A 23,746-nucleotide genomic window follows, 5' to 3' on the forward strand; every position below is an offset into this window, starting at 1 on the left:
GCTAGGATACCCAGAGTTGACGGTTGTGATTAGAGCCACCTGTGGTGTAACATGCTAACAACGGGGTTCATTAACACCAAAACACAGGATAATCAAATTATAACGCGACCTGAGATCCTGATGGGTTGAGATTTTTAGTCACTTCATTTAAAGTGACATTTTAATCGTCACTTCCGGTCACAAAAAAAAAACAACTTTGGTGAATTGAACACATTCTCAGAAGAGAAGAAGGGGTACTAATAGTACTGTACTTTTCCTTGTTGCTGCCGTGGTGTACAGTCTTTGTACCTTTAGCATCCCTGCTGAAACAAACAAAAGAAAACCTTCATAGAATTTAAAAATGGTTTTAATAGTTATAATGGGAATTGTAATGGTTTTAATGGAAACACTAAAGGTCCCCGTGGGTCTCTCTTGGTAATTTGTTGCCTTCTATTGGTGGCATGTTACGTCTAGTGGATACCATTAATGGTTGTAATGGTTAGTCGATGGTTTGTAATGGTATTTGTGGTCGAAACCATTAGAATTTCTTTGATTATTTCTATTGTTCTGGGGTTTGTTTGGTTTTTCTGCAGGGATGTATTTTTTAAGCTAGAAATTGCTCGTAATGTATGTCTGAAGCCCAGTTATATTAAAGGTACATTACATCCACTTTTACACATGACGAAAACCATAAAAGTACTGTACCATCCCAGCAACAAGGAAAGGTCCAGTTAAGTACCCTTTGTCTGAGAGAGTAGAGGAAGTACCTGGATGAACTTTACCCCTGTTCCCACCAGAGGACTAATTTTAGTTCCTGGACAGCAGTTTGAGGAACCGTTTGAGTTCTTGCTCCATGGTAGCTTTGGATCATTGCCTCGGGAAAACTGACCAGGAAAAGCAACAGATCTTTCCTAATTGTACATATCCCTACTTATATATGCTTTGTTCAGCAGTTTATCCTGGTCAGGGCGGTGGTGAATCCAAGCTTATTCCAGGAACACTAGGTGTGAGACACACACACACACACACACACACACACACACACACACACACACACACTCACACCTAGGGGTAATTTACTGCAGCCAATCCACCTACGTGCATGTTTTTAGCAGGTGGGAGGAAACCAGAGAACCTGGGGGAAACCCAGGCAGAGACAGGTGGAATATGCAAAACTCCATACAGACAGTAACCCAAACTCAGAATCAAACTGGGGACCCTGGAGCTGTCAGACGACAGCGCTACTCACCGTATGAAGTCTCTGGATTAACTTTAGGAGACTTTGATCCCACCTGAGGAATTAAGGTTATCTGATTTCACTGTTTCAGGTTTCGGTTAAGCGTCTCATTTTTACTAATTTGACTTTATTGAAAGTATGCTTCCAAAACATACATACATGGAAACAACTCACCAGGAAAAGACAAGAAAGTAAGGAAAACAAAGGTGGATTACGTAGATACAGTACATGTACTGTAGGCCTACTCAAATTCATAGGGGAAGTGACATTACCAAAAGTTACTGTATTTATAGAGACATCCTGCCCTCTAGTGGTTGTATTTAGTAATTACACCACCATGTCTCTAAACTAGTCTGATTTTAGGTGAGAGATACTTTCTACACAGCTCTGTTGCAATTACCTTATTTATTTATTTTGTTATTTTAATTGTTGTCTTCTTCAATATATTTTGAGTGCATGTATATAAATAAAGTCCAGAACTGAGTATTTTGTTAAAAAAAATTACTACGCAAACACTTTTCTCACTTTTTTATAGAAAGTTGTTGTCAAGAAGTTCTTCACTGTGTCCTAAATAGGCCAGGATTTCTCAAATCCATGGACCCTTTTAAGTATAGTATTATATGTTATAAGTTCTTATAATAATAATAATAATAATAATAATAACATAAACTCAATATTTATTATTGAGGTTTTTACACTGTAGTTATTAGCCACTTGAATTTAATTGAATTGAATCAATAACTAGGTATAAGTAGCCTGTAAATAATCTCAACTTGGACACAGGTATTCACACAGGAATTTAACTCGGCAGATCAACACACACACACACATACACACACACACACACACACACACACACACACACACACACACACACACAAAAAAAAAAGAAGCGCAACAGGTGTGTGCACATACAGATGTACAGCCTTTTCAGGGACACATGACATATGACTGTGAAGTGGGCGGAGCTGTACAACTCCTCCCCTTTCTGCAGGGAGGGGTTCTCTAAAACTTAAACACTACTCACTGCTTTGTATACAGTTTTTAAAGAATAGTTCCATTTTCTTGTGTATACTCATGCATATTCCTACACTTACACCTACTCTAATTTATTTTATGTACAGTGTGAAGTTTTTTTTGTTGTTGTTTTTGTTTTTTGCACACGCACAGTTTAAAAATAATATTTCTCATTTAATTTCATCACTAGTATGTTTCTGTCGATAATTTTACCCACTGCTATCTTTCATTGTTTTGGATTTTCTTGAGCAACTGGCACTAGAACATCCTTCAGCATCAATAAAGTTGATCTAATCTAATCTAATCTAATCTAATCTCATCTTTAAAAAAAAAAAAGTTGCTAAATTGCTAAGTTTAAGATACCATTGCGGTCGGGAAAAAATGGGTGTACAAAGACAGTGAAATAAACATTTTTGTATTTTGAGTTTGAATATTTTTATTGTTCCAACCATCCATCCATCTTCTATACCACTTTTCCTTCAGGGTCACGGGGAAACCTGGAGCCTATCCCAGGGAGCACCGGGCACAAGGCGGGGTACACCCTGGACAGGGTGCCAATCCATCGCAGGGCACAATCACTTACACACTCACACACCCATTCATACACTACGGACACTTTGGACACGCCAATCAGCCTACCATGCATGTCTTTGGACTGGAGCAGGAAACCGGAGTACCCGGAGGAAACCTGGGTACATGCAAACTCCGCACACACAGCACTGCGACGGGAATCCTGGAGGTGTGAGGCGAACGTGCTAACCACTAACCCACTGTAAGCCCTAGTTTTATTGTTTATTGTCTATTTTTGATGCAATTTATCACAAACCCCTAAATGTGTTCTGTCAGTGGAAAGTTGAGGACTAAAAAGCTTCCTTGCTTCTTAAGAAACAGACAAAACATGGTGTAAATAATGAAACTCATATCAGAATAGCTGTGTTTATAAAATAAATCTGTAAATATTTCTACAGTTAAAGGACGGTGGAGGAAAAAAAAAAAAAAAGTTAGAAGCCTTCTGATTTTCCCAGCTGTTAAACTGCAAAACTACAGTAAACATGAGCACTCTGGTAAATAAAAGGTTTCGACTCGAGACATAATCCGTTGTTGTGTTTATGTGCTTAATGTAAAGTAAACGACGCCATGTTCAATAAAACAAAATGAAATAAAATAAATAAATAAATCACCGCGCGCCAAAAGCGGTAAAGCGGTCAATAATGGCGGCACGAGGGAAGTATGCGCGGCTTTAAGCGCGCGCCGTAGCGGGAACCTCGATCAATGGAGTGGGGGGTGCGAGGTGGGTTACAGGAAAAACAGAATAGACCAAGGGGCGTGGCCTGAACATTTGGACCACGCCCCTACCAGCCTTCTTCTTTTTCAGTTCTAAAAGCTCCTGACGTAGGCGGGAGAACGGCTAGCAACAGTTGCCTCGAGACCCCCGCGCTCGCGCTCCATAGCGACTGTAGTCGTGGAGACCGTTTCTTACCAACAGCGAAGAGCAACAGCAGCAGCAGCAGCAGCGGAAACTGGAGCCGAAGCTCCAGTGAGTGTGTGTGTGTGTGTGTGTGTGTGTGTGAGTGTGTGTGTGTGTGAGAGAGAGAGAGTGTGTGTGTGAATGTGTGTGTGTGTGAGAGAGAGAGAGAAAGAAAGAAAGAAAGAAAAGACAACAACCAGAAAGCTGCGAAACACAAGGTGTGTGTTTTTATTTTTTTTTATCTTTTATTTTGGTCGGTTTTGGGGAAGAATTTGAACTAGTTAGCTAGTTGGGCTAGCTTGGGTTCTTACACTTAACGCGTTCTGTTTAACTCTGTACATTTTCCTACTCAAGTACATTTTGTTTTGTATACCCCCCGCCTCAGGAATGTATATATAATTAAATATATATATATAAATATATATATATATATATTTTTACTAAACTTGTCGTGTTGTTTAACTTGTGTAAGCTAGCTGTTACCTTGCTAGCCGGCTCTCGTTAGCCAAGAAGCTAGCTTAAACTTTTTTTTTTCCTCTAGTGATACATTAATCTAGTCCGAATCACACACACACACACACACACACACACCTGCATATTCACTGGTGTGTGTTATAATCATAAATCCTGTCGTTTTTTTTTTTTTTTTTTTTTTTTTTAAACGGTGTATTGGTTTACTTTAAGAGCTCGTGCGTTACAGGGCTCGTGCATTAATGTTGTATAGAGCAGTTACAGGTTACGAAATACTAACATGTTCCTTTTGAAACATCTTCTGCACTTCCTGGGTTTGTGTTCATCTCTCTGTGGGATTTAATCCTGGATTATTTTCGACGGCAGTAAATCTGGAGTGGAGGGCGATATAGAAGACCGAGCTGAAGTGTTTCCCAGCTCTTTCAGAGGCAACAGGTTGGTTTTTGTTTGTTTGTTTGTTTGTTTGTTTTGTTTGGGATCTGAGAGAGAATGTACAGAAGAGGCAGGATTGTTGATTTAAAAAAAAAAAAAAAGCTCATGGTGAAGGATGGAAATGTTTCTGAATTAAAGGTCATGCTGAGATCATGCTGGGTTTTTTGATCTTGTCTTGCTTGCTTTTTCACCGGAAACCCTCATATTTGATGGCGAGATAAATATGACGAGACGTGCATGATGCACCTGAAATTGCATTACTTAAGCATGAAGTGGACACGATCTACACGGGTTAGTTTTCCTCGCTTCGTCTCGGATCTACAGCTCGATCTAGCGGCTTGTCGATCCGATACCGAGTATCGATATCGATATCGGGTCTGGCTCGGTTATATACAACGTTTTAACGCACGATATCGTAATAACGGATGCATAAATGTGTATTAAACACTTGCGGTTATATATAATTATTTCCACAGAGATTTATCTCTGGTTATGTTTCTGGGTTTTGACGCGAGATCCCAGTAAAAAAAAAAGTGAACCGGAAGTGTTTCCCTTCTCGGTCCGAAGCGACGGGTCGTTTTAAAGCCGTCGCGATCTGTAAAGTCTGAGCAGGAAACCGTTAACCGGACGACCGTGCGTTTGTTTTTTTTTTACGCTCAAGACGAATAACAGGTTCGTCACCGTACGTCGTCTTCGGGTCCGATTCGCCGTCTTGCCTTGAATTCGTTCGTTTTAAGGACGAGCAGACGGCCGTGATGTGGAGATCTGCAACTGCGTTACTGACCTAACGCGTCAACTCGACCCGCGTTTACTTGGGTTTGGTCTCATCGATCGCGTTTGATCCCGGAAGAATTTCCGTCTCGTTCTAATGGTGTACTGGTCCGATTCCGACAGGGTTGATTCGGTTGCTATCGGATACGGTAACTAACTGCTTTGGGTCTCGTGCTTTCAGTGATTCGTTTTCTTTCTTTGTCTCGTGTGCGTGTGTGTGTGTGGATAATCCTTACAATCATTCAATACAATATAACACACAGTATTATAATGGTGAATGCATGTATATTAAAAACGTGTAATGAGCTTGTAATAAATCTAGAGAGATTAGATTTTGGTTTTGAATTTTGATACCAGTTGTTTGGTTTTTAAAAAAAAAAGTTTTTCCCAGCTCGGTCAGACGCGACAGGTTGTTTTAAAGCCGTAGTGATTTGTGGCGCAGAAGCAGGAAACTGCCAACCATTAAACCGGATCATGGATTTTGATGTCCAGTGTTTTTTTTAGGACCAGGTAAATCATCTGAATGTTTCTGATCATCGTTCAGATCATCTGTTGGTTTTGATTGAAATTGGAATACTACATTAAAGTATTACGTTTAGGTTTAGCATCATTTAGGATCACGCTCGATGTCTGAAAGCATCTAACGCACATCTTACCCCAGGGGTGTACCGATCCGATACTGAGTATCAGTACCAGGGTTGTCTCGGTTACCAAACCTGTTTTTTTTTTTTTTTACAAACCAAGGATCGTAGAGGAGTTCTTTTGCTTGGTTTGGGATTATTGGTCCTACATCCAGATCGCATGGACGGTAACATCCATCAGGCCTACGTCTGATAGTATCACGTTGTATCGGACGTTAGTAACGGACGATTTTACGGGCAAACGAACGCAAGATCGGACGTTATTGATGCGCAGAACGTTCCGTGCTCGGAATTTCCTCACCGTCTTGACGTTCCTTGACAAGTCGGTTCCCTTCGAAGGGCTGCGTTAGGACACGTGCGTCCTTCAATATCGGACATCCAGACTGGACGGCTTTGGGACGTCGTGGAGGAGCTGTTCAAATTTCAGTCCGTTACGACATCACGATCATATCACAGACCATAAATGGGAAAGATCTACGGCGTTAACCCGATCTAAAAACTTATTATAAGAATCGGTGCACTGAGGGTGACATTTCTCCGGAGGTAATCATCGATGACTCCAACCGGCAACGCCAGCGCAGATTAAATTACGCATTACGCTCCGCGTGCACATCTGACGGGCACGCGGGGAACTCGTCGGGCTCTAGTCCGCTCATCCGAGTCCTGTCATTTCTGTCGCTCGTGTTACACCTGAGCGGTGGAAAGCGCCTTAATGAGTGCCTCTCGTGACAACGGCTCATGGGCCAGGTGTCGACTTCGCCTCGCTATTGATCCCTCTTTATCAGCGAGCAGCCGTGCCTCTGAAAGCAGCACCGATAATGAGGGTAATTGCCGTGCCAAGCGAGAAAAAAAAAACACAGAGAGAGAGAGAGAAACAGGCTGACGAGACACTGTGGTCCTCTCTCGTCCCGACTCTCCTCTGGGCGACTAATCACGTTAGGACAGCTCTGATCCGCTCATTAACGAGAGGCTCCGGCTGTCAGAGCGATCGCTCTCCAGGGTCGATGGAGCTGACGAGGACAAGTTTCTTCCAGGCGCGTGTGTCAGGTGTGCCGGCGATTTCCAGATCGCTGGAGCAGAAAACTTGCCCCCCGACTCTAAACGAGTCTCCGATGACGAGCGACGCAGCGCCTCAGTAAAGAACTATGTTGTCACAGGTGTATTTCCAGGCAGGATCGCCGAGTTCCCTGTCGAGGACTGAATGATTCATGGAATCTCCGTTAATTATTCATGGGGTCAGACACTCGCATCCTAGCCAAATTTATGTCCAGTTAGACAGTGGAATGAGACTCGCATCCCCCCACATTACGTGATTTTCAAACTCTCCCGCGGCGTCCCATACCGTAACCCGACTGGGACGCTTAACGGAGTTACGAGGCACGCGACCCGATAATCAGTTATCCGTTATGTAAGGAATGAAATGCTGGTCCTGTAGGAAAATAATCAGCGACGGAGCGGTGTGACGAAGCCGAGTCGCTGTCACCGCCCTGAAGTTGTTTATTTTCCAATAACGGAATGTGCTAAAGTGTTTTATTGCTCTTATACCACGGTGTGTCAACTAATACCGTTTCCTATCTGCTCCCTGTGTTGGCTGTTACTGTAGAAACGGTCGAGTGCATTGATTTAAACCTGTGATTTGGTGCTTTTATAGAAAAAAACAGTCTTAACCATCCATCTGTCCTTCCAGGTTAGAGACCGATTTAAAGAAAAAATGTCTTTTTTTTTTTTTTTTCCAAACATAAGACTTACATCGTTTTCATCCTCATCAAATCATCCAGCGAGCCCTCGTTCCCTGTGGTTGTGGGCGGAGTCAACCCGAACGAGACCATACCCACGGAGACGTCAGAAATATTTCATGACAGGATAAAGTGCGACGCTATCTGTGACCATGATGAAGTTTTGGGGCAAATATTGTGATCTTGAAAGTTTGGCAAGTTTAAACCCTCGCTTGTTGTTTTAGACGGGTGTCGGTAACCGTAACCCTTCACCCGTTTAGGGATTTTCAATTCCTTCCCTCTGGTTATTTGTACCATCCTTCAAACCATTTTCTTTCTAATCACTCAAACACGACACGTAGAGATAATTACAGGTCGCCGGTGATCCGGGTATTTAAAGAAGAAATTAGCGTACAAAGCCTTAGGCAGGCTCAAAATCATTTGCTCACTTGTTTTGATAAAGTTTCTAAATCACGTCTGAATCAGACTCGTTAATTCCGTCCCACACGCCCTGCGCCAAAGAAAATAAAGGAACGGGAATGAAGACTGCACGCCAGGCGAAGCAGAACAGCTGCCGTGTTTACATGGCAACTTGATACACAAATACAGGCTGAGTAACGGAAAGACAAGGGCTGTCCTCGGGCCTTTAGCCTCAGGCTTTCCAAACTGTTTTCTTCTTCTTCTTCTTCCTTTTTTTTTTTTTTTTTTAAAATAAAAAAAATATGCCATTATCCTTTTTTCTTCTGACAGGCGCGTGGAGCCGTGTCATGCACAGGCAAGCCAGAGAAAGGCAAAGGTGTGTGGACAGACGTCGAGGATGAGAGCCGCCATGTAGAAGCCGGATTTAACTCTTATACCTGTAATCCCGAGCATTTTCACCTCCTTTAATCGTGAAATCCTTTGATACGCCGTTCCGCTCGGTCGAGTTTCATTCATCGTCGTCGTTCGGTGCACAAAACTCCCCGCCAAAGAATCCGGAGCAAAAGTCGCCGCCTCCGTCGGTCGGAATGCCGAATGCGGAGCGATAACATCGAGACGGCGAGGGTGTAACCTCCAACTCTTTGTCTCGCCCTCTCACCCGCTCACGAAATCACACACACGGACGCTGGCGTGAGCGAGCGGCCCAGCACGCAGCCTGCGGGCGCTTTCGTTCTCCGCGTGTATTTCATAAAACTGGGGTGACGGACGGTAAATGTATCCGCCAGCCCACCACGCAAGTGGCAGCGACGGAGAACAAGCGCTAGCATAATATTATTCGAGTCTTGCTACGATCTTTTTACATAGTTTCTAAGCAATTGAGATTTGAAAGTACTGTCAGATTTACAGTAAACAACTCTACTGCAAAGTCGTACAAAGTGTAAAGTAACACACACGTGATCCACTACATTTGGCTAAAGTACGATACACCTGAGCTTTTAAGGTTAATTATCTTGCTCAAGGTAGATGCTCAAATCAGCAACTGTTTGAGCGTTCACTGTTTACATGTGGCGTGTTAAAGTGTGTTTGACCACGGCGCCAACTCCGGGATTGTGTTGGGATAGTGGCGTCGGCGTCGACAGTAACCCTACACCACAGCGAGTTTTTAACAGAGCTCAGATCTCAACCTGACAGCTGCAGTGAGTTCCCCTAGATGTGTGTGTGTGTGTGTGTGTGTGAGAGCATCGGGACAGCCCGAAATGGTTCTCGATGACATCTTTAACCATGTATGCGTGTGCACTACGGCTGTATTTAGCCCAGTCTGTAACGCTGCTCGTCCTCAGCTGGCCCGTCGCTGCCTGCCGAAATATTTCCTTGTTGTCGAGTCAAGTCGACTTTTATTTATGTAGACAGGCGTACGGTAAAAACAGAACGCTTCTACGGCGAGTTCAGGTGCATATCTGTAGTTCAATAACGGGTCACTATCTGTCACGGCACGATACTACTATAGTGGTTTGCATCTATGCTAACGTGGCCAATCAGCATAAAGGCCTCACCATATTACGGATTAATTCCTTTTTCTTTCTTTTTTTGCAGCGTCTGCCGTACGAGTCCCTGCATACGCTGTTGCTATAGAAACGACAGCGCGCGAGAACGAGCGCACGCGACCACTCCGCAGCCGCACTACTTGTCGGAGCGATCGAATCGACGTCGTCGATCGTCCGACCAATCGGAATCCAGAATCCGAGATCACCGCGGTTTAAAACGATGTGTCGTGTGACGAATTAGCGGCACGCGACTGGACACGACTGTTTTCTTATTTTGGTCTGTGACTGTTCGGGTGGCTCTGGATCTGTGCGTGCGAAAAAGCAGACACTCGAGCGTGTTGATGCTGAAAGCGCGTGTGTTATCTGGCGTGTGAGGTGTTTGTTTGAGGTGAGACAGTGGAGACGGCTGCTCTCGGCTGAGAGAGAGACACACCGAGAGAGAGAGAGAGAGACAGAGAGAGGGGGGTGGGTGGGGGGGGGGCAGGGTGCCGATTTATAGTTTCAGTCGCTCTTAATACATTAAACACCTGAAGCTTTGTGGGCTCATATGAATCAATCCTCGCTTGTGGCCTTGTGAGTGGGATCCAGCCGTGATTCATCTCTCTCTCTCTCTCTCTCTCTCTCTCAAGACAGGCTTTAAACACGCTTCAGCAACAGGTAACAACATGCCAGGAAATTAAAATGTTGTTCACACACAGACTCACCCTCACTGCAACCTCCCCTCATCAGTACGTTCTTTACATTCCGCCTTGTTTGTATCATAGCTACACAGCGTCTAATTAAATTTCCTGCCACTGACAGCACACTGAGGCCTTTACATTTGCATGACAATAGACCTCTCAGTCCTACCTCTCTCTCTCTCTCTCTCTCTCTCTCTCTCTCTCTCTCTCTTTCTCCCCGTTCTCAATGTTTTGAAATGGACATTATAGACACCCGCTTCCCAGTACTCATTATTTTCTGGACGACCCCAACGCGAAATACTAGAAGCTTCAATGAGAAGAAGTACTGCACCAGGCGTTTTTATCTCGCCTCGTCCTCGTGTTTATTAAAGTCTATCGTACCACAGCGTTGTCGGATTCTCGATTCTGATTGGTCGGAAGGTACGAATAATTTTCAAATCACATGCGACTCGTACGGCGGACGCTCCACGTAATCAAAGACTAATAATAAAAAGACATGCTGGGTTTTTTTCGTTTTTTTTTTTTTTTTTTAATTGATACGGTGACGTTTTCCGTAAGAAGATGCATATTTAACATTTACGGAAGGAGTCTCCAGTGTCAGCGCTTTGTAACAGTCACTAAAGTTTTCCAGAGGGTTTTTTTTTTTACGATTTCTGGTTTCTCGGTAAGGCGACAATTTGTGGGATTTTTTTTGTTGTTGTTGTTGTTGGTTATTTTAAATGTAAAATAGAGAAAAGAGAGAGTCTTGTCACGGAACGATGGTTTATATCTGCTATAACGTACGTGAGAACTTGGTTCGTGGACGTTCTGCAACGCTAGAACGGATGTGTCAGTCTTTAATAATAAATAAATAAATATGTTATAGTCGCCATATTACCGTGGGATCAGAAGGGTAAAACTTGCCTTTATGGAAAAAAATCATCAACTTTGGGTTGGTAAAAGTAACTCGGTTTCACCTTATCGTTAATTATTTTCCTATAAAAGCACGACCCCACAGAGTGTTTTATTTCTTATATAAACAGTGCGCCATTGGGGAAACTACTACAACTTATGAGAATGAGTCAACATAGCTGGAACAGAACCATAAAACCTGGCATGTGATTTTGTAGCACTGAAGTGTAGGAAATCCACCATATTCGTATATACAAACAGACAGAATTGTAGCTAGATAACTACTTTTACATTTATAGCATTCGGCAGACGCTCTTATCCGGAGTGACTTATATATTTTATCTCAATCACACAACTGAGCCGTCGAGGGTTAAGGGCCTCGCCCGAGGGCCCGACCGTGGCAGCTTGGCAGTGCTGGGATCAATCCAGCTACAGTTTCTTTGCTCGGTTCCTTTCTGCACAATCTGGAAATCTATAAGTGTGTGCTTTTGGCATTTTCATTCTGTCGACTGGAAATTTACTTCCATTAGCTGTTTAAATGAACGAATCACGTTCGAGCGCTTGTCAGATTGCATCCTCTTTCCGATATAACTTCTCAGTCACTCATATTTTTTTTTCCCCTACCGGTTTAAACTCCAGTTTAAGAATTCCCCTTGGGTAAAATTAAACGCTACCGCAGGACCATTCCTTTTTTTTTTTTAACTCCCCAGAAGACCTCGGTGACATTATGCATGCGAGCGACACGTAGAATACCGTAACCTCATTACACTGTAAGCCCGAGGTCACTAGTTCACTCCAGTTCCTGCATTAAGCACCCGGACTAATGCGGAGCGCTTTCCTCCGCCCATACCGACATCCTGTGCATTTATCCTCAGCCCCTCGAGGGCCGTGAGTTTGCAGATTCGTCTTTTTCTCCCGTGAATGCCCATTCAGGCGACATCCAGCATCTGAATAGACGAGGAAGTGCTTGTTGATTCGAACACCGAGCGACTCCCACTCCACGGTATTTGTTATTATGCTATTGTGAGGAGAACACGTCTAACACAGGCCAAGGCCGCCATCACAGCGGGGGGGTGGGGGTGGGGGGGGGGTGTTGCTGTTTGATCGGATTCGACTTTGAGTCGTTTATTAAAAAAAACCCTCCAAAGCCGTCAGACCTTCTCATAAATCGCAGATCAAGGCTGTGATCATCTCGCTCCACTGTAAACAAGAGAAGAGAGATTTCCTAGGGACCTGCTCAGTGGCTTGTTTAGCTCCTGAGCTTCACTTTCTTCACTTTTCTTCAGGGAGATTTTTTGTATTAGTTTTAATGCTTATTTGGGTTTGCACCTTGAAAGTTCAACTCTCCAGTTGCCCGTGTTCTCTTCCATCAGTTCACACCCATCATCGCTCATATCTCTGAAACCGAGTTAGTGCCAAACCTTTATCAGTCTGACTCAGCCATGCGTGGGTTGAGTTGTTGATAAGAGACAACGTTTTCAGATAAAGATATCATCCCTTGTCTCTCTGATTGCTCTCTGACATGTGGGGTTATATAACGTGTGGCCTGTGATTGCTCTCTGACATGTGGGGTTATATAACGTGTGGCCTGTAGAGGCCCAGATTGCTGGTTGATTGATTTATCCAAGTTACGTTGGATAGCTGTCTAACAAACACTAGCAGTAAGTTAAATAAGAGACGACGTGGAGGTTAGAAAGCGAATGCGTCGAACACGTGACGCTCAGCATGGCAGCTCTGTTACTTAAGCCCCACCCCATTTTTCTTATGAGCTGTAACGAGAAAAAAATCATACACTTATGTGTGCAGATGTATGTCACCTTTGTTTCTACGAAAAATCGTTGCTAATACGTTATTTTGCTTTGGCTAAGAGCACGACTAAGAGAAACATTTGTACACTGTAATAGAAATAAACAAAAAAAAATGTAAAAGCCAGATTAGCTAAACTTTGGAGATGGCTAAAAATGTTTTCCTATTGGCCATAGAGTGCACTACATACGGTGTAGAAGCCATTATTTTGCAGTTGCATGTATTTATTTGGCAGATGCTTATATCTAAAGTGACTGTCGTGGAAGTTAAGACAACACTCGCAGACTCGTCCTCTGAAGGTAAAAAGGTTTATTACAGAAAGATGGTTAATACAGGATAGAATAAAGCAGGATAGAATAACGAGAGCGCTCTGAAGTGCTTGTGCTGAACCACTACTATATATATATATGTATATATGAAACGCAGAGCATGACACACTCCTGTGTCCCGATAAGAAGCGGTTTGAGGCAGTTCAAACAGGCTTTGTTTTAGGAGTCTCTAGAAGATGTTTAGACGAACCTTGAACAGAAGAACATGTTTGTGTCTCTGTAAACAGATAAACATTCTGTACTGATCTCAGTGACATGACATGGCCTTCTTAGACGTTATCCTCTGATGAACATGGACAAAAAATTATTACAAAGTAAAAATGAGTCATTTCCCTCACATTTCCCCCATTTTATCATTACAAAACATGATAACTAAAATTAACAGAGAAATGACTATGCCGTGAGTACATCAGAACTGAATTCATCATGAAACAGGCATAATGAAGGCGTTAAGGCTGTTTTTGCGGATATAAAGTATCCTGTCGTCAAGCAAGCTTATTTTAGAGTGAAATGAGAATCGTCCTGGTCAAAGGAATATTTACAATGGACGTGAAATGGATGTCAATGGGTCGTCAGTGTCGCTGGGAGAATCTAGTTCCCAGTCAGGTTTAAGATACAGCTCGGGTTGGTCTTTGTAAGGGTCGTGATCAGTCTTTGTCAACATCAGCGTTTGGTCATCGGTGATTTCAACGACCGTGAGAGACTGCTCCGAACGAGAGAAACAATACAAGGCAAAATGAGCAACACAAGGAGAATCATTGCACCTATTGGTAGACAGACGGTTAATATCCACGAGCCCCATCCCCCGAGTACTGAGTTCAGCCAATCAAACCCCGTCTCGCTAGTCGCGAGGGTTGAGTATCGCAGACCGCCTGTGTTCAATCATAGAATAACCATCATGTGTCCGTGTGACAAGGGGACGTGTGACGTTGTGTGGGTAGCACTGTTAGCAATGATTCTTCTGACCAAAGGTGATACAGAACGGTTTACAAATATGACAGAACGTTAGCAAATATTTTTACCGTTATCCCTCTCTCTATATATATATACCTGTCGGTATATATCTTAGTTTTGAAGTTGTGATCTAAGAAACACCAATATCTCTGCCGTCGCAGAGGCGAAGTTCCTGGGACTTCTTATAAGAAATCGCCTCCATGTAATACTTCTCTCAATGTAATACACGCATTTCTTATTATCACTGACTCCCTTCCATACAGACAGCGATACACTATGACTTTATAAAATTCTAATTCTGATTCTAAATCATTGACTCCCTTCCACACAGACAGCAATACACAATGACTTCATAAACTTCTAATTCTAATTCTAAATTCTTGATGATTCCTACCAGTCAGTGGTTAGGCTGCGTTGGTCTTTCACTCTGCACAACAAACCTCCTTCGTATCAACACAGACTTCAGGGTGAAACTTCTCCATGAGCTTCCTCAGGTTTGCTCGTTGTCCAGAAAAGCTGAAAGACTCGCGCAGTCCAGCCAGGAGATGCCAAATTGTCGTGGAAGTTAGACAACACTCGCAGACTCATCCTCTGAAGGTAAAAAGGTTTATTACAGAAAGATGGTTAATACAGGATAGAATAAAGCAGGATAGAATAATGAGAGAGCTCTGAAGTGCTTGTGCTGAACCACTACTATATATATATATGTATATATGAAACGCAGAGCATGACACACTCCTGTGTCCCGATAAGAAGCGGTTTGAGGCAGTTCAAACAGGCTTTGTTTTAGGGGTCTCTAGAAGATGTTTAGACGAACCTTGAACAGAAGAACATGTTTGTGTCTCTGTAAACAGATAAACATTCTGTACTGATCTCAGTGACATGACATGGCCTTCTTAGACGTTATCCTCTGATGAACATGAACAAAACAAAATTATTACCAAGTAAAAATGAGTCATTTTCCTCACATGACTCACAATTTAACTGAAGTTTTCAAGGTTAAGGGCGCAACCGTGACCGATTCAAAACAACAAGTCGTCCAAATCCTTAACCGCTGAGCCACCGCCGCCATTTTGTTTGCGCCCTACGTAGTGCACACGTAGGAGGAAGCCGATTTGGGATTCTTCCGACTCTCTAGGCTGACGCCCAGCGTTACCATGGAAACGGCCGTAAATAGCGTCATCATGCCTTTGTCCAGCACGTCGCGCAGAAACGTGGACGAACAGTAGTTTATTATTCTCAGATTTTACCAGCGAGTCCTGCTTGGAGTTTGGCGTTTGTGGATTTCTCAGCATTCAAGTAGCCCGATCGTATACCCTAGACTGCTGCCAAGATGGCCGCCAAGCGAAGGAGTCCGACTGCATATACACTGCTTGTAAAATTGTGTCGTTTCCCAGGAAGTGCAGTCCACGAACACGTACACCTTCAGTGTTATCACAGTATCACTGAGTCATTCAGGTGTTAGGCTAAAATAAGGCTAATCCGTACACTTCTTTTAAAAAAAAACAAACAAAAACAACGGATTGGTGGAAGACATTCACTGAGATCTCGAGCACACACTTACAGTGCCGTGCATAAGTATTCACCCCCCTTGAACTTGGAACTGAACCAGGCCTAATTGGGATTTTGTCATGGATCTACACAAAATAGTCCCTACTACTGAAGTCGGAGGGGGACCGAGTCAATATATTTCGCAAATTTATTTACAAATAAAAGTATTCACCCCCTTGTTATTGTAAAACTCCTAAATTAGGGCAGTGGTGGCTCAGTGGTTAAAGGCTCTGGGTTACTGATCAAAGGTCAGGAGGTCAAGCCCCAGCACTGCCAAGCTCCCACTGTTGGGCCCTTGAGCGAGGCCCTTCACCCTAAAAAATTGTTCAGTTGTATAAATGAGATAAACGTACATCGCTCCGGATAAGAGCATCCACAAAATGCCATAAAATGTAAACCGTTAATTAGTTCTGGTGAAACAAGTTTGCCATCAGAAGTCACGTCATTAGTTGAATGGCGTCGATCCGCGTGTAAATTCAAAGCGTCATGTGACCCGTTCCTGGATGAACCCAGAGCTGTAAATGCATGACTTATGATCCCAGTTTAGTCCGTTTCAGTTCCAGGTTTTAACGCTACAAGGTGTGAAAGTCCAGCGTGGTGAATACTCCACGCACGTCTGACACATACACGCACGCATGCTATTGAAGCAGATGTATGTGTTTTTTTTTTCCTGAACGTAAACATGTAACTAGCATCAAGTAATCGCACGCCTGCATTTCACAAACAGCGGCCACGCCTGTTAAAGTCCGGTACGGTCAATGAAATCGGTCAATCGCCACTGTTACGTAAGAAAGAGGTACCATTTCCGATAACACCGTATCCGAGTAAAGGAAACAGGTGTGGTCTGACGAGGCGAGAAAGTGGGCAAGTGGGAAAGAAAGCTAGTTTTTCCGCTGCCTGTTGTGCAGGGATCATACGTTGGCCTGCTTTTATTTTTTAATTTGCATGCTACGTCTCGAATTCATCGCGGTAAATTTTCTGCCATAAGGGCTCGGTTGTTTTTGGACCTTTTTAGAATGTGCCAAAACCAAGCTGGCACCGAATCGACCGCGAAAACACGAGTGAAAGACGATGTGCATGTCTGTGGCTTTGAGGTTTTTTGCCAACCCCGTGCGATAGGAACGCTCTCATTAGCCCACTCGGTATCCGAGCACGGAACGTAGCGTCTGAACAGGATCCGTCAGAGAAGACGGCGTGAAAAAGATTCATCCCGGCAGGCTCGGAAACGCGAGCTTTTTCTTGAAGCGAACACTTCACGGAAGTTTTCTCTCAGCTCAGTGTGATTCAGGTCTCTCCGCGCGAGTGTCATTTGACCCGAATTTCTCGCCTATTTTTTTTCCGCTGCTGGAATTTTCTAAGAAGATGCAACGCTAAGAGGAAGGGGGGCGGGGGGGGGGGGGACGCTCCGAAAGTCGCTAGCAACAGGTTGCCATGTTTATTCATGTGAATCAGCAGTCAAGCTGCGTTCAACCGAGCGCTGTGTAAGACCAAAAACTCTCGATCTGTTTACAAGGTTGGTTACAATGAAATTACAACCATGTATAAACAGGTCTTCAGTTATCGTTCACATCAAAGCGCTTTACACTGTGTCTCATTCACCCACACACCAATGGTAGCAGAGCTGCCACGCAAGGCGCTAACTTGCCATCGGAAGCAACTTGCGGTTCAGTGTCTTGCCCAAGGACACTTCGGTACGTGGAGTCACGTGGGCCAGGAATCGAACCGCCAACCCTACGATTAGTGGACGACTTGCTCTACCACCTGAGCCACAGCCGCTCAAGAGTCTCTAGAGTTTACACAGAATGGTGCGAAAGACAAAAATCCCTCCAGTTCTGCAGGCGGAAAGGAGGTCAGAGGAGAACAGCCGGACTGGTTTAGGCCGACGGGAAGGCTACAGGAACTCAGATAACCACCCAGTGCAGCCGTACTGAGCAGAAAAGCATCTCAACGATCGAATCTGGAGGCAGACGGGGTACAACAGCACAAGACCACATCAGGAATGTGATGCGGTGGTGGTGGTGGTGGGGGGGGGGACAAGAACAAGCAACGGTTTCCCATTCTTCGGAATTCGATTCGATCCAGCCGTGAAAATTTCACTGTACCTGTAACGTCCTTAATTAATTCCACACTCGTTTACTGCGTACGTGACGACAATAAGACAGCAGGATGTGTTTTTCAGAGCAGTGGAAATCTTTAACCGGTAAAAGGAGCGCGTCGATACCTCCGTTTCCTCTTCGTCTGTTGTTCCATCGCTATGGGCAACAAGGTGGTGTGAGAGCGGAAGGCTGGAGATGCTCCATTTTGTCGTCACTGAAAAAAATCGGGGGAGGGGAGGACGGAGAGGACCGTGTCCTTGCCGAAACACCCACATGTAAGAGTTTATGTGGAGGACGCGGGCTTCCTGCTCACAGCTGCGCTTCAAAGCACTTTTCCTTTTCCAGCGCCGGGCTGGGGGTGGAAATCTGGAAAGGTTTACAGTGTGTGTGTGTGTGTGTGTGTGTGTGTGTTAGATGGGAAATGGGCTCTGGGGAAGCGGAGAGTTGTAAGTGTGAACAAACGGTCTCCATGGCGACAGTGGGCTGCCGTGGTGATGGATGGAGTGCGGAGGGAGGATGAGGAGGGGATCAGCCTGAGTTTGCAGATTTTCTTCTCTTTTTTTCCTCTCCATTTCTTTTCGCCTCTTCTCTACTTCATGTCTGTCTTTTATTCCAAGTCTCCTCTTTTCTTTTCTTTTCTTTTTCCCCTCTCCTTTCTCTAATTCTTTCCTCTCTTCTTGTCTCATTCTTTCGTCCTCTTCTCGTTTCTTGTTCTGTTCTTGTCTCTCTATTCTCATCTCGTGTTTCGTCTCTTCTCTCCTCTATTTCCCTTCTTGTCTCTCATTCTCTTCTCATCTTGCATCTGTTCTTTTCTTTCACGTGTCCTGTTCTGTTTTTGTCTCTCGTTCTGTCCTCATCTAGTGTCCCGTGTCCTAGGTCTGTGTGCATCGTCTTCCTTTCTTCCTACATTTCTTTTTTTCTTCTTGCTCTATTTCTCATCTTCTCATTGTTTTGCTTCTTCCTCTGTTTCTCTTCTCTTCCGCCTCCCTCTGTTTCTCTTCCCTCCTCCTTCTGTTTCTCTTCTCTTCTTGTCTTGTCTCATGTCTCTTCTCCTCTGTTCCTCTGCTGGTAAACAGCCTCCGCTGTAGAAATCATCTGTGTGCGAGTACCTCTGTGCCTTCACACACTTTATTGAATGATGGGAGTTTGGGTAAGATCATCATGCTCAGTAAGATAAAGATGAAACCTGCGCACGCAATCAATTTGTCCTTGTCGCTCAGGAAGTCCGTCCTTTAATTCGGGATTCCTTTCATAACAGATGTTGTCCTTTCTTGTAATTAATCAACCAATCCACAGCTTCTGAAACGTTTTGCAACGAGGGACCACTGAAGAATTCAGCACTGAGACACCACTGAAACTCCTTTTATGAACTTTTTTTTTTATGATTAATGCTAATCAAATATTAAGCAACATTATACATATTAGAGCCGGACCCCTTCACCCACTAGCCAGTTACAGTGTGTAAAGTTTTACTAAAATTGCAGTGCAAATCAAGTTGGCAGTTTTTTCTTTAGGTTGACGAAAGTCATTAGTGCAACTGACTAATTATTACTGCATAACTGTAACACTGATGACACTTTTTCCAGCAGCTGTAATAATTATAATCAATAATAACTCTAACATTTCCCCACAGTAATAACGTTAATGACTAACATTTCCCCACAGTAATAACGTTAATGACTATAACATTTCCCCAAAGTAATAACATTAATGACTATAACATTTCCCCAAAGTAATAACGTTAATGACTATAACATTTCCCCACAGTAATAACGTTAATGACTATAACATTTCCCCAGAGTAATAACGTTAATGACTATAACATTTCCCCACAGTAATAATGTTAATGACTATAACATTTCCCCACAGTAATAACGTTAATGACTATAACATTTCCCCACAGTAATAACGTTAATGACTATAACATTTCCCCAGAGTAATAACGTTAATGACTATAACATTTCCCCACAGTAATAACGTTAATGACTATAACATTTCCCCAAAGTAATAACATTAATGACAATAACATTTCCCCAGAGTAATAACATTAATGACTATAACATTTCCCCAAAGTAATAACATTAATGACTATAACATTTCCCTAAAGTAATAACATTAATGACTATAACATTTCCCCAAAGTAATAAAGTTAATGACTATAACATTTCCCTAAAGTAATAACGTTAATGACTATAACATTTCCCCAAAGTAATAACATTAATGACTATAACATTTCCCTAAAGTAATAACGTTAATGACTATAACATTTCCCTAAAGTAATAACGTTAATGACTATAACATTTCCCTAAAGTAATAAAGTTAATGACTATAATATTTCCCCACAGTAATAACGTTAATGACTATAACATTTCCCCACAGTAATAACGTTAATGACTATAACATTTCCCCACAGTAATAACGTTAATGACTATAACATTTCCCCACAGTAATAACGTTAATGACTATAACATTTCCCCAAAGTAATAACGTTAATGACTATAACATTTCCCTAAAGTAATAACGTTAATGACTATAACATTTCCCTAAAGTAATAACGTTAATGACTATAACATTTCCCCAGAGTAATAACGTTAATGACTATAACATTTCCCCAAAGTAATAATGTTAATGACTATAACATTTCCCTAAAGTAATAACGTTAATGACTATAACATTTCCCCACAGTAATAACGTTAATGACTATAACATTTCCCCACAGTAATAACGTTAATGACTATAACATTTCCCCAGAGTAATAACGTTAATGACTATAACATTTCCCCAGAGTAATAACGTTAATGACTATAACATTTCCCCACAGTAATAACGTTAATGACTATAACATTTCCCCAGAGTAATAACGTTAATGACTATAACATTTCCCCACAGTAATAACGTTAATGACTATAACATTTCCCCACAGTAATAACGTTAATGACTATAACATTTCCCCACAGTAATAACGTTAATGACTATAACATTCCCCCAAAGTAATAACGTTAATGACTATAACATTTCCCCAGAGTAATAACGTTAATGACTATAACATTTCCCCACAGTAATAATGTTAATGACTATAACATTTCCCCAGAGTAATAACGTTAATGACTATAACATTTCCCCACAGTAATAACGTTAATGACTATAACATTTCCCTAAAGTAATAACGTTAATGACTATAACATTTCCCCACAGTAATAACGTTAATGACTATAACATTTCCCCACAGTAATAACGTTAATGACTATAACATTTCCCTAAAGTAATAACGTTAATGACTATAACATTTCCCCACAGTAATAACGTTAATGACTATAACATTTCCCCACAGTAATAACGTTAATGACTATAACATTTCCCCACAGTAATAACGTTAATGACTATAACATTTCCCTAAAGTAATAACGTTAATGACTATAACATTTCCCCACAGTAATAACGTTAATGACTATAACATTTCCCCACAGTAATAATGTTAATGACTATAACATTTCCCCAGAGTAATAACGTTAATGACTATAACATTTCCCCACAGTAATAACGTTAATGACTATAACATTTCCCTAAAGTAATAACGTTAATGACTATAACATTTCCCCACAGTAATAACGTTAATGACTATAACATTTCCCTAAAGTAATAACGTTAATGACTATAACATTTCCCCAGAGTAATAACGTTAATGACTATAACATTTCCCTAAAGTAATAACGTTAATGACTATAACATTTCCCCACAGTAATAACGTTAATGACTATAACATTTCCCCACAGTAATAACGTTAATGACTATAACATTTCCCCAGAGTAATAACGTTAATGACTATAACATTTCCCCACAGTAATAACGTTAATGACTATAACATTTCCCCACAGTAATAACGTTAATGACTATAACATTTCCCCAAAGTAATAACGTTAGTGACTATAACATTTCCCCACAGTAATAACGTTAATGACTATAACATTTCCCCACAGTAATAACGTTAATGACTATAACATTTCCCCAGAGTAATAACGTTAGTGACTATAACATTTCCCCAAAGTAATAACGTTAATGACTATAACATTTCCCCACAGTAATAACGTTAATGACTATAACATTTCCCCACAGTAATAATGTTAATAACATTTACCCAGAGTAATACTGTTAATGATAACATTTCCCCAAAGTAATAAGTTCAATGATGAGAATGTCGCTAGTCACAACAACCAACATCTCTGATAGTAAATGCGTGATATTTATTATGGTAATAACTGTAAGATTTCTGATAACTAATAAACATTTTGGATAGCAGTAAGCGTAATAACTGCAAAATTTCTGATAGTAACGACTGTAATAACTATAATTTCCACTGCTGTCACAATGATATACACCTGAGTGGTAATATCCCATATAATATGGTGTGTGTGTGTGTGTGTGTGTGTGTGTGTGTGTGTATAGTATATTTCCTGAGTGTATATGTTGAATATCACTGTGTTTTACAGTCGATTATCAGCACACGCCCAGCAGTTGGAAAAGTCATCTTGTGAACCAGTTGTTGATTTTGGCACACAGAGGTGTAAAGCAAGCTTTTCATAATTCCCCTCACCCCACCCCCCCTCCTCCTCATGCTTTCCTTTTCTCCAGCTTTCCTGATTACTTTTACATTCCTTGTCAGTTTTGGTCTGGAGGCTCTAGATCACAGCAGGCTCGAAGTTCCCGAAAGTAACTCCACAAATCATTGCAGAGGGGATATAATTGGAACCGAGCTGTTCTCCCATCGCCCCAACAACACCTCAGTAATTAACCCCTCCCCCTTTCCCCCTTTCCCCCTTCTGCCCCCCCAAGAGGCTGAAATGAATAGGTTACGTATTTATTGTTGTAAGTTTCTGGTTAATGTGAGATAGACGGCTCGCTCTGGGGACAGCATTGTTTGGTTTGGGAAGTATTCTGCCGGTCGCCTAGCAACAGGCTCCTGGAAACGGGAGTGGACTGTGTTGCTACTGGCAACGGTTGTTGCTCTGCAAACAATGTGGGCCGGAGCGCAAACAAGAGCCAAGACCGTGGGCTCCGGCGCTTAATTGAACATCTGCATGTGTTTTTCGAGCGCTCTTTAAGTTGGCTTCCCTTTAATAATAAGCGACAGACTGCCCCTTAACCATAATAATAAGAGTAATAACTTTATTTATCTAGCGCCTTTTATCCATTTCGACCCGAAAGTGCTTTTACAAGGTGCAGGAGAATCGAGAGAGAGCTTTAAACCGAAAGAAATAAGTGAAACTGAAGAAGTAAAAGCATGTGATCGGAAGTAAGGGTGTAAGGAGCGGAGAAGAAGAAGAAGATGATGATGATGATGACGGCGTGATTGAATTCTTTATCGTTCTGCTTTTAGGTCTCATTTGTTTTAAATTTTAACACCTATTCATTTCAGAGCAGCTCAGTAACATGACATAAGATGGTCTTTTTTTCCCTGCGCGTCTCTGCCCGGTCAGAAGGGAATGGCGTCGGGTGTAACGGCCGCTTTGTGCGTGGACTCGTGTGTACTGTAATGAAGCGCGGCTTTCCGTCCTCCGGCCCAGACGAGCGCGGCCTCCCGCCGCCCGCCGCCTTTGTGCTGTCCCGAGCAGCTGGTGGGGAATTTAACGTGGCTTTTAACCCCGGCGAGGAGCTCGCACAGAGACCGTCCCGGACCTCCAGCCCTCCGCTCTTCACACGCTCGCTCACTCTTAATTAAAGTTCTGCTCAGGAGCTCCCTCAGGACA

The 23,746-nt window shown here is 42.5% G+C and overlaps 1 protein-coding gene across 4 annotated transcripts in view; it reads left to right on the forward strand.

Annotated features, from left to right (window-relative positions):
* The first annotated feature begins 3,606 nt into the window (after window positions 1-3,606).
* rfx2 (regulatory factor X, 2 (influences HLA class II expression)) overlaps window positions 3,607-23,746 on the forward strand; it is a 44,159-nt gene continuing 24,019 nt past the window's right edge. Inside the window, exons 1-2 of one of the 4 annotated variants that reach the window (XM_017467038.3) lie at window positions 3,607-3,919; window positions 4,539-4,607. Coding sequence is in view for 2 of the 4 variants with exons in the window: in XM_047155737.2 (XP_047011693.1) it covers window positions 14,836-14,952 (117 nt within the window). In the remaining 2 variants the exon portion in view is untranslated. Of the gene's footprint in view, window positions 3,920-4,538; window positions 4,608-14,682; window positions 14,953-23,746 lie in introns of those variants that run through there. The other 3 variants (XM_017467036.3, XM_047155737.2, XM_017467037.3) reach the window with 3 other exon arrangements.

The sequence above is a fragment of the Ictalurus punctatus genome, chromosome 5, assembly GCF_001660625.3.
Source record: "Ictalurus punctatus breed USDA103 chromosome 5, Coco_2.0, whole genome shotgun sequence".
Taxonomy (NCBI): Eukaryota; Metazoa; Chordata; class Actinopteri; order Siluriformes; family Ictaluridae; genus Ictalurus; species Ictalurus punctatus.